The 13,657-nt window shown below is 38.2% G+C and overlaps 1 protein-coding gene across 1 annotated transcript in view; it reads left to right on the top strand.

Moving 5' to 3' along the window:
- The window catches only part of FLT1 (fms-related tyrosine kinase 1), a 168,521-nt gene that overhangs the window by 33,952 nt on the left and 120,912 nt on the right, over positions 1-13,657 (top strand). Inside the window, exons 5-8 of the mRNA XM_011999979.1 lie at positions 2,013-2,187; positions 3,150-3,267; positions 5,739-5,908; positions 6,342-6,501. Coding sequence (XP_011855369.1) covers positions 2,013-2,187; positions 3,150-3,267; positions 5,739-5,908; positions 6,342-6,501 — 623 coding nt within the window. The remainder of the gene's footprint in view (positions 1-2,012; positions 2,188-3,149; positions 3,268-5,738; positions 5,909-6,341; positions 6,502-13,657) is intronic.

The raw sequence follows: 13,657 nt of genomic DNA, 5'->3' as shown, positions 1-13,657 counted from the left end.
TCAGGGGAGCAATTCTGTCCTTCAGAAAAATGAGAAGAATGAAGCTTGAGTTGGGTTCCCTTATTCAAATCGAACATCCTTGCAAACAATAATTGTTTTAGAAATGTATACATGGGGAAACTATGATAAACTGTTACGGAAATTTTGACAGTAGTTCTGGCCCCCATTTCTTGTGTATCAGCATGATTTATGCGGCATATCTCAAGTACAATCATTTGTTATGTCGTTCAGATTGCCCAATTACAAAGTCAATTTATGATTAAATTATGTATGAAAGATTAATGCATGAGCCCCAAGCTAGTCTTGTTTTTCATCGACATTTCTTGCCATGGAAATGGAATAACTTAGCAACAAAAACGTGTAACGAGTGCCCTGTAGGGGCACATTAAGGCCTTATCTGTCACCAGCTGTTTTCTAGGAGTGGTATTGTTTCATTTAAATAAAAATGCTATGGCTTGTAGCAATATTTTCTGGGTTTTAATAGAAATCAAATATTCTCAATAAGTGCCAAGAGGGAAGAAACTTCTATCCTGCTAGCATTGCTACTGTAAGTAAGAGTATCTATAATACATCTATTAAATGCTAATAATCTTCTAAAACAGCACTGTCCAACAGAACTTTCTGTGATGGAAATATCCTGTACTTGTGCCACTAGCCACATATGGCAGATGAAATGTGACTAGTGTGACTGAGGAAATGAATTTTTGATTTCATTTAATTTTAATAGCCACACGTGGCTGGTGGCTGCAGTACTGGGCGAAGCAACTCTAAAACACAGGATGAGTTATTTCCCAAGTCAGAAGCAATACCAGTGTTACTCAACTTGGCAAAGGGAGTAGTACCTGTATAAATAGAGCTGCAGAAACCTCCCTCAGTCTGTTATGTTAAGGGACTAGTTCTCTGACTTTTGATAGTGGCAATTGACTTTTCTCTCTGGTTATTGCTGAGAATGAAGAAAATGGCCTCAAAATGTGTCTGTCTGTTCCAACAGGGAAGTAAATGGACAGGTGGGTAGAAGTGTATTAAACGTGGCACAGAGGAGAACTAAGCTCCCGATCCAAAGATCAGTTCTGGACAGCTCCCAAAGACATTTTTCCATGCTCCTCCCCTCTGCCCCTATGACTATGGGGAAGGACTGAGAGGTGGAAATAACTTATTAGTTATAAAATATAGCACTTAAAAAAAAAAAAGGAGAAGGCAATGTGATCTTGTCTTCTCAAAACAGTGAGCAGGACTGTCATTGTGGCCAGGTCAGATTGTGGAGCCTAAGACTGATTCTTGTTCTTCTCTGAGACAAACCTGGGACAGCACCTTTCAAGTCTTGGTTAAACCTGCTTATGGCTTTGCATGTCCCCAGATCCGTTTACTATGATTTAGCCAACATGGGCAAGCATTGCTCAAATAGTGAAATAATGAAATTATAGGATTATTCCACCTTAGTAAGTAGAGACAAGACTCATTATCTTTTCCTTCATATCTAATAGAGACAAAAAAGGAAACTCAGACAGTGATTTGGTGAGAGAAGCACTGTCATTAAGCCAGACACTAAGGCTTATGATTGTCATGTTTGTGTGTGATATGTATGCCTACAGAACAGGTTACTGTGTAGAGAGGTGTGTGTGCCAGAGGAAGGACACTAGATTTATGCTCAAAAGACCTGAGTTCCTGGCCAACTTGGGCCAGGGGGTCCCTTCCTTCAGTTTTTTCATCAGTAAAAGGGCAGTCAGCCTGCCAATCTCACTAGGTTGTTGAGACAAACAATTGAGATGGTATATGTGAAAATGCATTTGAAGAAAATTAAGTGCTAAATAAATCCTACTATGCTACATATTTGAAGCATCTCTAGACACAGATATAGTTTCCAAACATTGTGCTCTAGGTGGATGTGACATGATTCTTAGCATAAAACAGAAGCTATTGTCGAAGTTATGATCTAAGAAATGTTAAAATCCTATATAACTTTAAGCATGAACACTCACTCCTTCTACATTTGTTATACGTTTTCTTTCTAGAAAAATAAGAGAGCTTCTGTAAGGCGACGAATTGACCAAAGCAATTCCCATGCCAACATATTCTACAGTGTTCTTACTATTGACAAAGTGCAGAACAAAGACAAAGGACTTTATACTTGTCGTGTAAGGAGTGGACCATCATTCAAATCTGTTAACACCTCAGTGCATATATATGGTAAGCATAGTTCAGCGTTGCCAACTCATGCTATGCTTTCTAATCATTGTGGATGTCTGTGTTCTCTAAATAAGTCAGTTTTCTGTTGGCCAAGAGTTACATTATCATGAATGAATACAACTTGGCCATAGTTCCCTCCTCCCCCTGTCAAAAAGCAAACCACATTAAGTACTCTTTAAATTTAATACTTTTGAATTGAACAGAGAGTCCTTTCTTTAGATGTTTATTATAGCTAATAATTCAGTTAGAACCTAATATATTTATGAAATTTTTAGTGTCCTATATAAACAAAACAGAAAAAGATGATGAATTTTATCTTTACTACTTCAGAAAAATTTCTCAGGTACTACCATGAATTAGAGAAATAAAAATATGGTATGCTAAATCATTTAGAATTAAAGCTATTTTATCCCTGCTTTTACTCTCATGGAATCCTAATGTTGTTGCTTAATTTCAGTATGCAAATTCTATAAAGAAAATGCTTAAAAGCCTTATTTCCATTGCTGAAAAGGAAACAGTGTGGAGGGCAGAAACTGTGGAACAATTCTATCAGTAGCCTTTTATTTCCTTTTGTCTTTCTCCAGTTGATTTTTGATATCAAATTAGTTGTTTTAGGGTGCCCAGAGCAACGTTTTCTCACAGCGGCCATGTAGATTTTTAGAAATATCTTCCCACTTCCTTGTTATTGTGATAGAGATATTTAAGGTGTTTTACTTTCTGTTGCTCTGCCACTGTTTTATGTTGCTAGGACGTGATACCATTTGATTTGAAAGGCGTGCACCAGTTATGGTGCTTTTAAAGTATCCTATTCATTGATCAATATTTAGGCTCATTGATAGGCTCTATCATAATTCAGCTCTGTTTATTTACTCATTGATTACACCCTCCCTTCATGAGGCCCTAAGGTTTTGCTTATGGAAATATATTCTTTTCTAATGTATTTATCACTTCTTCTTTCAAAGATAAAGCCTTCATCACTGTGAAACATCGAAAACAGCAGGTGCTCGAAACTGTAGCTGGCAAGCGGTCTTACCGGCTGTCTATGAAAGTGAAGGCGTTTCCCTCGCCGGAAGTTGTATGGTAGGACCATACTTATTTCCATAACAGTGTAAGACGTGCTTTGTAAGTGGGAAGCTGCAAGAGCCTAATGACTCCAATTCCTGACAAAATACCAAGAGACGTTCCTCAGACAGCCCCAGAGAGCTCAGAACTCTGTAGATTCTTGGGTGGTGGAGGTGAGAAGGGCTGGGGGAAAGGAAATAATGTAGCAAGGTAAGCAAGAGATGAGGTTTGTTCGAGTGCTCACTTCAGTCTAGTCAGTCTCTTACTGTGGTTAACTTTCTGCATCTCTAAACCTTCCTATGATGTCAGCATTCTTTGAATGGGATGTGTTGAACAATGACTAGGAAGCATTTTGAATATGTAACATGCTCTATTAACCCTGAAGAAGTGGACTCTTGTAATGAGAATGATGAAAATAATTCTTTTATGTACAGCTGGGTTGAAAGTTTCAGTCTTGTTTTAAAATTAAACAAACATTAATAGAGACAAGACTTACTCATTTGAAGATGAGGACGAATGGGCCTACTTGAACTAATTAAGGTTTTTTTGGCTAGAAGGATATATATTCAAAACCTCCTTCAGCAGTTTTTTAAAACACTAGTACAACACCTGATGTAAAACAATGTAATCTGTTTATGATCTGCGATCATTTTACAAAATTACTGTTAAATGCCAATACCTTTGGCTCAAATCATTACCTTTTAAACAAAGGGTATGGTGCAAAACTGATTAGCAAAACAATCCATACAATAGGGGTGTGGTGCCATTTTAGAATCCCCCTAACCAGAGCTGATTTGGCTTTCAATGTCGTATGAGGGTAGTGTGTTTGTTTGCAGTTCCCTTAAATACTTAATAGGGAATTAAAGAGAAAATTTTAACTTTGTGCTATGTCGTCATGCCATTGCAATAGAAAAATGATCTTTTTTGCTTCAGAATATCAAAAACATTTAGTAGTAAATTTTTAGGTTTAATAGTAAATTGAATAGTAATTTAATGACTCCAGGAGGTACATTCACTCCGCCGGGGTCTGAGAGCACGCTCATCTGTTAGTGTTGATTTCTTCAGTAACTAAGTCACAAGGGCATTAAAAAAATTCAGTCTACCGTCAAAAATGCTGACTTGTTGATAGGAAATAATTTAAAGTAATACCAAGACAATATTTGTAATCACAAAGTGTAGCATCCTCATTTTAATTACTTTGGATCTGAGACACGCTAGTAATGGGAATTTGTTTGTAGGACTTTATAATCATGCATGATAATGAACTAAGTTCCCAATATTAAACCTTTATACAGAACATAAGAAACTCCTAATGGATTAAAACTGCCTATTTAAAGAACTGTGCATTTTAATGAAATCATAGAATCTTAGAGTTATAAGGAACCTTTGAGAAACTCTAGAAAATTTGAGAAAATTGGAGCCCAAGCTGGTTAGTCATGTGTGCAGCAGCCTGCAGTGAGTAGCAGAGCCAGGTCAAGCATCCAGGCTCTGACTGTCAGTTCCGTGTGCAATAGAATGATATCAGTGCATCGATTCAGTATTTAATATGTTTTTATATTAAAATTTTATATTAAAATTTTTTTAAGTTTATGCTTTCTGTTTGTTTTGCACCTTAACTGTTCTTCCTCAGAGGAGAAATCTTGATAATCTTGATTTCACTCTAGTTTATGAAAGGGACAACTGGTGTGACCATTTATAAAACTAATAAGAACTCCACCTGAGACCACAATAGGAAAGTCTATTTGTATTTTTATCTGGAGAAGTGATCTAGTTGATCTGACTTACAGTGGCCCTTATACTGCTGATGGAGCCTCGTGGAAAACTCTGAAAAACATCTCGGATGGAATCAGAGCCCCTGCCTCTGGGTTAATCCTTAAGTCCCAGTGGCCACCGGTATCCCTGTGGGCACACTAAGCTACTGTTTTTCTATCTTCACTCACTTTATTTCTTCCTCCTTGCCAGTAAATATGAAGTGTTACCCAGTCTAAAAAGCATATCTGCCTTTACTGAAAAGTTAATGGCTACATTTTAAAAATCAACACTGATGATCAAAGATTTGAAACTGGTCAACTTGAGGCCGGGTGCAGTGGCTCACGCCTGTAATCCCAACACTTTGGGAGGCTGAGGCGGGTGGATCACAAGGTCAAGAGTTCAAGACCAGCCTGGCCAACATGGTGAAACCCCATCTCTACTAAAAATACAAAAATTAGCTGGGCGTGGTGGCAGATGCCTGCAATCCTAGCTACTCAGGAGGCTGAGGCAGAGAATCGCTTGAACCCTGGAGGCAGAGGCTGCAGTGAGCTGCAATTGCGCCACTGCACTCCAGCCTGGGCGACAGAGTGAGACTCTGTCTCAAAAAAAAAAAAAAAAAAAAGAAGAAAGAAAGAAAGAACTGGTCAAATTGAGCTCAAAAACTTAAATGACAGTGTTACCAAAGTGATATTGCGAGGCCATGTGAAATGACTTACTGATTATGCTTTTAACCACAGGTTAAAAGATGGGTTACCTGCGACCGAGAAATCTGCTCGCTATTTGACTCGGGGCTATTCGTTAATTATCAAGGATGTAACTGAAGAGGATGCAGGGAATTATACAATCTTGCTGAGCATAAAACAGTCAAATGTGTTCAAAAACCTCACTGCCACTCTAATTGTCAATGGTAAGTTTGCTGCTCAGGCTTTCTTCTGGTTCTGGTAGGAAACAAATTAGTGAACACTTATGAATTCAAAAATCAGCATAACAACATCAAAGATAACAAAATTTCAAATAATCATTTGAAAAAACACTTAACGTTAAGTTCCCATCTTCAACAATCTCGTGTTTGTTTGTTGTATTCCATAGGCAGCATGATCTTTTATCATTGTAATCACAATGTACATACCATGGAATCAAATTATTAATATTCTCAAAACACTGCTACTATTTTTAAAAATCTGCATTTTCTTGACAAATAGGAGAGTTTACTTGTTTTTTGTTTCTTGTTTGTTTCCCTGACATCCAAACCAGTGAGAATGTGGTCCTTCATGTGTGGCCCAGGAGAAAGTCATTAGAACAGCTCTTGACTTCTGTCCCGTTCTTCATCTCCTTTCCAGTGAAACCCCAGATTTATGAAAAGGCCGTGTCATCATTTCCAGACCCAGCTCTCTACCCACTGGGCAGCAGACAAATCCTGACTTGTACCGCATACGGTATCCCTCGACCTACAATCAACTGGTGCTGGCGCCCCTGTAACCATAATCATTCTGAAGCAAGGTAGGGACAGTCAGTTTTTTGACTAACTTTCAAATACTTTTTGACACCTGGAATTAAGATTTTTTTAATGGACGCAGATGGGGTGTACTGTATATTTAAGGCAAGGCTCTCCCTGCCTTGGAAAAAGGTGGGCAACAGCTACTCTTCCTTCTTACTGAATATACCTTGCCATTGGCTAACAATTTCATAATTTTTCTCTCTGGTTTACAGTTTTAGAAGCACAAGCACAAAACTAAGGTCCTCCCATGAACTGTTATATGAGCTCAGGTTGGAACTCTGGTATCCTGTTTCTCAATTGAAGATCCCTAGACTTTGGCTATACCACTATGTCAGTTGCATTCGCGTTCCCATTGTTCATTTTTTATTCTTTGGATATGATCCAAGTTCTTCCCAACACCGATGATCACTATGTTTCCTACTTTTGGGCTTTGCTCTTCCATCTGTCTGAAATGCACTTCCACCCACTGCCTGCCTCCTAAGAGGGCCTTACTTATCAAACGCCATGGCTCAGCTCTTACATCACCTTCTCTGTGAACCCTCCTGACTGCCTCATTCAGAATCACGTCTTCCTCCTCAGTATGAACAGCACTTTGTTCACACCATTGTTACATCGCTCGATGCCCACAGGTTTGTCTCTCTCTAAGCCAAGAGCTGACTGAGAGTACCCCTGTGTCTTTAGGCTGGGTGAAGGCTGGCACACAGTAGATGCTCAGTGTATATTTGCTAAGCGAATACATCCCCACCCTCTGCTAATTGTGCAACATTTCTTTGCATCCTGTTGATGACTGAGCCTTGTTTGCTTTTTCCTCTTTTTGTTTAGTCTACAGGAATGATACTAAGGATAGTTCATGGGAGCTAATTTGAAGAACAGGAATAGAATTGATAGGTGCAACAATAAGATATTATTGAAACTGCCCAAGAATTATCATTATGCCAAACTATTTTCCTTTTTACTTTTAACTTCATTTGCAGAGTGTTCAGGAGAATTGTTATTTAAAAAAAAAATTGATAGGAAAAGTAAACAAAGCATAATTCTAATGTAAACAGATAGAAGTGGCTATTTGATTTTCTAGATTATTCCCACAATTCCAACTCGTTTTGCTTAGGGTGTATTACTCTCAGAGTGGAAAGTTACTGGTGAGTTATGGAATTCCTGGAAAGTAGCTATTTCCACACATCTGATTTCTCATTTGACTGTCATTTTCTAATAATAGAAATACAAAGGACTTAAAAATCTTAAATATCTTCTTCACCACTGTGAATGTTTAACGCAAGAGACAGTGAGATCTACTGAAATTCTATACTATTTTGCAAATTTGGGGTATGCATCAATATTAATGGACCCATCCTCCTAAGGTCTTGACATATGTGCCAACCTAACATGCAAATAAATCAAAAAATAACTAAATAATTGAAGCTATTTGATTGGGATAAAAGTGTAGAGTTGAATTTTTCTGGAATAACAGAGCCTTTTCTAAATATATTTACATTTTGTTTTGGCAATATTAAATCTAAAATTTCTATTCTAGGATTAGAACTAGTAACTATGTTAGAAAATAACAATTATGAATGATAGAACATAATGTTATAAATTTGGGTTTAAGTGATGCTGATAAAATGTGATTTGGAGAATGAGGCCAGCTCGAATGGAACTTTGTAAACATTAGCTTTCTTTCCAATTTCTTTGTGGTATATGGGATCTTTCTTTTGTGTTATGCAGTAAGTTCGCCAAGGCCTAAAAAGATGTCTTCTTCCTTTCAGAGTGGTCTCAAGACTCAGAGCATTACCTTAAATGTTTGTTGGCCATTTGAATTACTCTCTGTTAAAGGCATTTTTTTTCACTACTTACAAGACTGATCAGAAATGAAAGTTTAAGGTTGCATATGCTTTATTTCTTTAATATGTTGCTGCTTGAAAGTATCTGCCAAAAATGTACACATCTTTGATGTACAAGAATGAGAACTTGATGTACATTAGTCAGCAGGTACTAATTGAGTAGCCTCCCTGTGTCAGACCCAGATTTGGTGCTTGGTGGTTAAATCAGTACAGTTAACTAGAAATGTTTCAAAAACATACGTAGAAACTTTGTACACTAGAAAATAAACAGAACCACTCTTTCACTCTGTCAGAGAGATGAAGCTAAAATTTACAGATAAATGAAGCCCTCTTTAATTACCAAAAGTTCTCAAATATGTCTTTATGTAAATGTATTTGTATATACTTAGATTAACTCAGATTCAGTTGTAGACAGGAATTTTAGTAACACATGAGTAAGAAATGCTCTATTGCACTTAGTTCGAGTGATATGGTAACATATTTGCATACTGGTGTCTATACATGATCATCAAAAGAGATTGAGTGACTAATACATGCACACTACTCTCAAATATGTAGAATAATTCCTGGCATTTAAATTTTAGGCTCTAGTGAAAGGGCGTATCTACATATACCCCCGGCTAAAGCATTTGTTCAGTTTGAGGGCAGAATATAGTTGTTTAAGGAACTCGAAACTATTAATTGGTTTAATATGGCCAGACAGTTAATGTATCTAATATAGAAAGAGGTTCAGACCTAACTCAAATTGTTTAGTTTCCTAGAGTCTAATAAATCTGTAAATATATTAAGCTATTTTATAACTACTGACAGTTCAACTAAAAATGTCACCCTTTAAAAAAAAAAGTGGCAAAATGTTTTATGAAAGCGAGCTAAGTTTTAACTGAGTAATATTGTGGTTTTCGTTTTGCCTAGAATTTGTTCTTATAAAACATGAGGAATAAAAGAGAGGAAGGAAAGGATGATTACTTTTAAACTCAAACAGGAAGTGAACCAAGAAGAAATAAAGCAGAATCTTTCCCCTTTTCAATTTTTTTGCATTAAAAAAAGGAAAATGGGGCCAGGTGCAGTGGCTCATGCCTGTAATCCCAACACCATGGGAGGCCAAGGCGGAAGGATCACCTGAGGTCAGAAGTTTGAGACCAGCCTGGGCAACATAGTGAAACCGTGTCTCTACTTAAAATACAAAAATTAGCCGGGCGTAGGGGCGGGCACCTATAATTCCAGCTACTTGGGAGGCTGAGGCAGGACAATTGCTTGAACCTGGGAGGTGGAGGTTGCAGTGAGCTGAGATTGCACCACTTCTCTGCAGCCTGGGCAACAAGAGCAAAACTCCGTCTCAGAAAAAAAAAAAGTAAAAGAAAGAAAAGAAAAATGATAAGAAAACTACAATATTTCTTTTGAATATTAATAACACCAAAATAAGTCATCAGCACTGAATGAGGTGGAATATTTTATTTTTCTCATCCTCAGCCAACTGATAGACTTCTAAATAGATATTCCTAAACCTGCTCCCATGAGTCTCAGCAAAAAGCCAGAGAGCATCATAAGGATGTTAGGCATATAGTGCCTTCCACATGTCTGTAGTTTACAGCCTCTGCTCATATAAAATAAAGATAATGATACACACTTCATAGAAGGACTATGAGGATCGAATGAGATAATGTATTTAGAAAGTTACAGAGTGCCACAGATTTTCATTGCTACCATTGGGGTACATTCTTTAAATAAGACCCAAGAACCTTTAATGAACTTGAAACGATATTTCTGCCTACTATAGAGCTAGTTTCACAACAGTTAGCAGTTTTACCAAACATTTCTGAGAAATAAATGTAAATTATGGAATGTAACATACAGTTTTGTTGTGCTTTAAAAATAGTAATTTAGTAGGTCTAGGGTGGAGGGTGGCTGTGGAATTGAGGAAAATATGACTTTTCAGAAGAAGAAAAATTAAGGAACTACAGAAGAGTTAGGCAAAAGTAAAAGGAAGAGTAAATGGAAGGGTGTCATGAGGGAATGAAGTAATTCTCCCAGTTCATGTGGGCTGCCCCATTCATTGTTTTCCCGTCATGAGAGGAAGTGGTTCTGCCCTGTGGGTTGGCTGAGGCTGGGTGGGCTGAGTGGGCATGTAGGGGAGCTGATGCCTGCTGGACCAGTCCACTTTCGATCTCTAGAACTTCACGTTTCCCCTGCATTTTGAACAACGAAGTAGTACTACTAAACCCCCCGTGGACTGAGCTCCGCTTGATCTTACAGTCCTCTGTGAACTCTGCCACAGTACTGATGCAGCCTCACAGGAGTTACTATTTAGATAAGATTGTCCATGGCAAGGAGGTTGGTTGGTTTCTAAAGGAACAATAGTAATACAGGACTGGAGGGAAGGGGACTTTCTCTGGGGAATGGAAAGTGTGGATCTGAGGAACCAAGGAGAGGATGGAGCAAGGACAGTCTTGGCATAATCAGTTTGTACTGCAGATCACTATTTTCTCAGGAAGAATCTAAGATGTTGGAAGGCTACTTTTCTTTATGTGTGCTTGAATACCAAGGAGACCCTCGGGTAGCTGACTGCGTGGCCTGAGTGGGTCTTTGTGCTCATCTGTTCCCCACAAACAGGGCATGGTGGGGGGCTTCTGCTGATCTCCTTCCTGGTACTCTCATGAGCTCTGATCACCTCCTCCATGGGTGTCCAGAGTCCACCTGGTTGTTTCTGGATTGTCTTTTCTTCTTTCTAAAACTAAGATCTGTTTCTAAAACGTTGAATGTGTTTGGGTCTTTTCTCTAGGGAGGTTCAGTGCCTGCAGCCTTTGATTACTGCAGTTTTGTTTTGAGAGCACACATTCTTTAGATCTTAGATCTCTCTCCCCATTTATCACAAATCGTAGTTTCAAAGGAAGAAGTAACACGGATTGATTATAATAGACAGAGTTGTACCACATACTGTGTTATTCCCCTCTAATGGAAAAAAAAAAACAACTTAGGTAACATTGGGTTCTTTGTGAACAATCTCATTTTCTTTATAAGCTATCTGTGATAACTACTCAAAATATGTAGAGAAACATTTCTATCTACATTGCATTAATATTGCTGACATCTTACAAAGCAACTTGGCATGTCACTGATATTCAATCTAAATATACTGTCAACCATCTGCTCATCACACAAATATTTATTAGGCACCAACTGTGTGTAAAACACGAAGATAAATACCACTTGTCTTTAGCATTTATATTTGCATTATACAAGATTAAACATAGTTGGTGATTACTTATAGGATCTATATAGGTACCTGTAAAATATCTACTACATCCTCCCAAAGATAGAGAATTGGGAATCAAGGAAGCAAGTCCTATTCTTGGCACAGTCCCTGACTTCTGTGTGATCTTGGCCAGTTCTTTGATCTGTGTTTCTATTTCCCCTTCTGTAAATGGCAATGGCTGTGCTTCCACTTTCCTATCATACACAGCTATGAATGAGTTAACTTAGAAAATCACTGTAAATTATATTTTCTTCCCTCAAAAAGGCTTGAAAGTATTTCCCAGGGGCTGCACACTGACGTTTCCCTTCTGTTCCTTATAAACTGTAAGGCAATTTGACCATTAACTCTGAGGATCGGTGACAAATTAATAGAAAATTTCAACTTATGAAAGTAGAATGACTGTCAGAAAAGTCTTAAATGGAGGTACAAACTCTGTGACACAGAACCGACTCCATGTTTATAATGTTAATAAAGGCCCAGTAAGGAAAAAAAAGATGGTGCTGCAGCTCCTCCACCACTGGGGCCAAGCCATGTTTTCTGCAGTGCCAACCTGGACCACCTTGCCAGCCTCGGTCCAGCCCATACAAATGAAGGCATTCTCATTCTCTGCCCAGTTAGCTCTAAAGCTTTGCCTGCTTTATTTGGTCTTTTGCCAGTGGGTCTCTTCAGGGTGTGAAAAACGTTGGGTTCTCAACTCATGGAAGGTTGAGGGAGAACATTATTCTTTTGACTTTCTTAGATAAAACGGTGGGTTTTCTAAGAAAAATCTATTAGACATACGTGGACTCTCAAGGAACTACTTGCAAAACTCTAAAGTAGGTCAGGACTGGAGTCTAAACTAATCACATGCTTTAGAAGTTAACTAGAAAATAATGTTTACTGCCATTCTCAGTGACAGTGTGACGTCCCATGTCTGAAACACTCTTCATGTGCCCTAGCCGTAGAGTACTGTCGGGGGTGGGGTGGATGGTGTCAAGAGAAAGCTGACCACTCTAAGAGTAAGGGTGGTTTACTGCCTTCCGTCCGGGGATGGGGGGGTGGGGTGGCCTACAATGTCAGAAAAGCAAAGGCATCTAGGAACTCTGAGAAGGGCTTCTGAGAGGAGCTTGCCTAATTGCATTTCTCTATTGTTTACGTCAGCAAATTGGCAAAGAAAGGAGGGCCTGAGTCATTAGGGATGTGTTAGGGATAGATCATTTGGGGGAAACATAGTTTGGCGCATCAGTGGGGTATGTAAAATTAACAGGACAGAAACAAGACAATTGTTAATGGTAGTTAATTAGAAATGTACTCAAAGACCCAAATTTAATTGACTGCCAACATGAATGTCTATTATTTTTATGCTGTAACAGTTTTATGTCCCATATTTTATTTTACATCTACACAATGAAAGTTTTAACAATATAAAGATTGAAAAAGTCAGCATTTCCTGGGGGCAAAATGGAGGTCAGATGTCTGAGGGAAGCTGTAATTTAAGACCTCTTCTTGTAGAAATACGGTCACATACCTCATGTTTAAATATTGATCACATTCTTCCTAAGTACACATACAATTTGTATCCATCCATGTGTCTCAACATACATTCTATACAGTGCGTGCCTGGGTATGCAGCCTCAATTCAGCCACGCTACAGAGAATTTTAATTTACCACAAACAAAACCTTGAATCAAAATGAGTACTTTAAAGAAGACCACTTGACCAAAGACCACTTAAACAGGACTTTGAGCTTGAACAAACAGCCAAATAAAACTGGCCATCTTATACAGGAGGCTTTCATCACAAGCCAAAAGTGAATGTTCACTTACTAATGAGAAACTTCTTGCATTCTGTTATATAATTACTGGACGAGGAAGTGCATGCTGCTCAATGTGAATGTTCGAACAACAGCCCTGATTAATATTTCAAACAAAGTCCTGAGAACAGAGCATGAGTTCATTTGCCAAAGGCCCCTTTGCCACTTTTCTATGCTTTGTGAGATTTTCCTCCTTTTCCCAGTCTTCTTAGTAATACGGTGAAACTGACGAATAATTGTTTCTAATGAGTTAACTGTCTCCTGTAATTGCTATC

The sequence above is a fragment of the Mandrillus leucophaeus genome, unplaced genomic scaffold, assembly GCF_000951045.1.
Source record: "Mandrillus leucophaeus isolate KB7577 unplaced genomic scaffold, Mleu.le_1.0 Scaffold61, whole genome shotgun sequence".
Classification (NCBI taxonomy): Eukaryota; Metazoa; Chordata; class Mammalia; order Primates; family Cercopithecidae; genus Mandrillus; species Mandrillus leucophaeus.
This window is presented reverse-complemented; position numbering and strand designations above follow the sequence as displayed.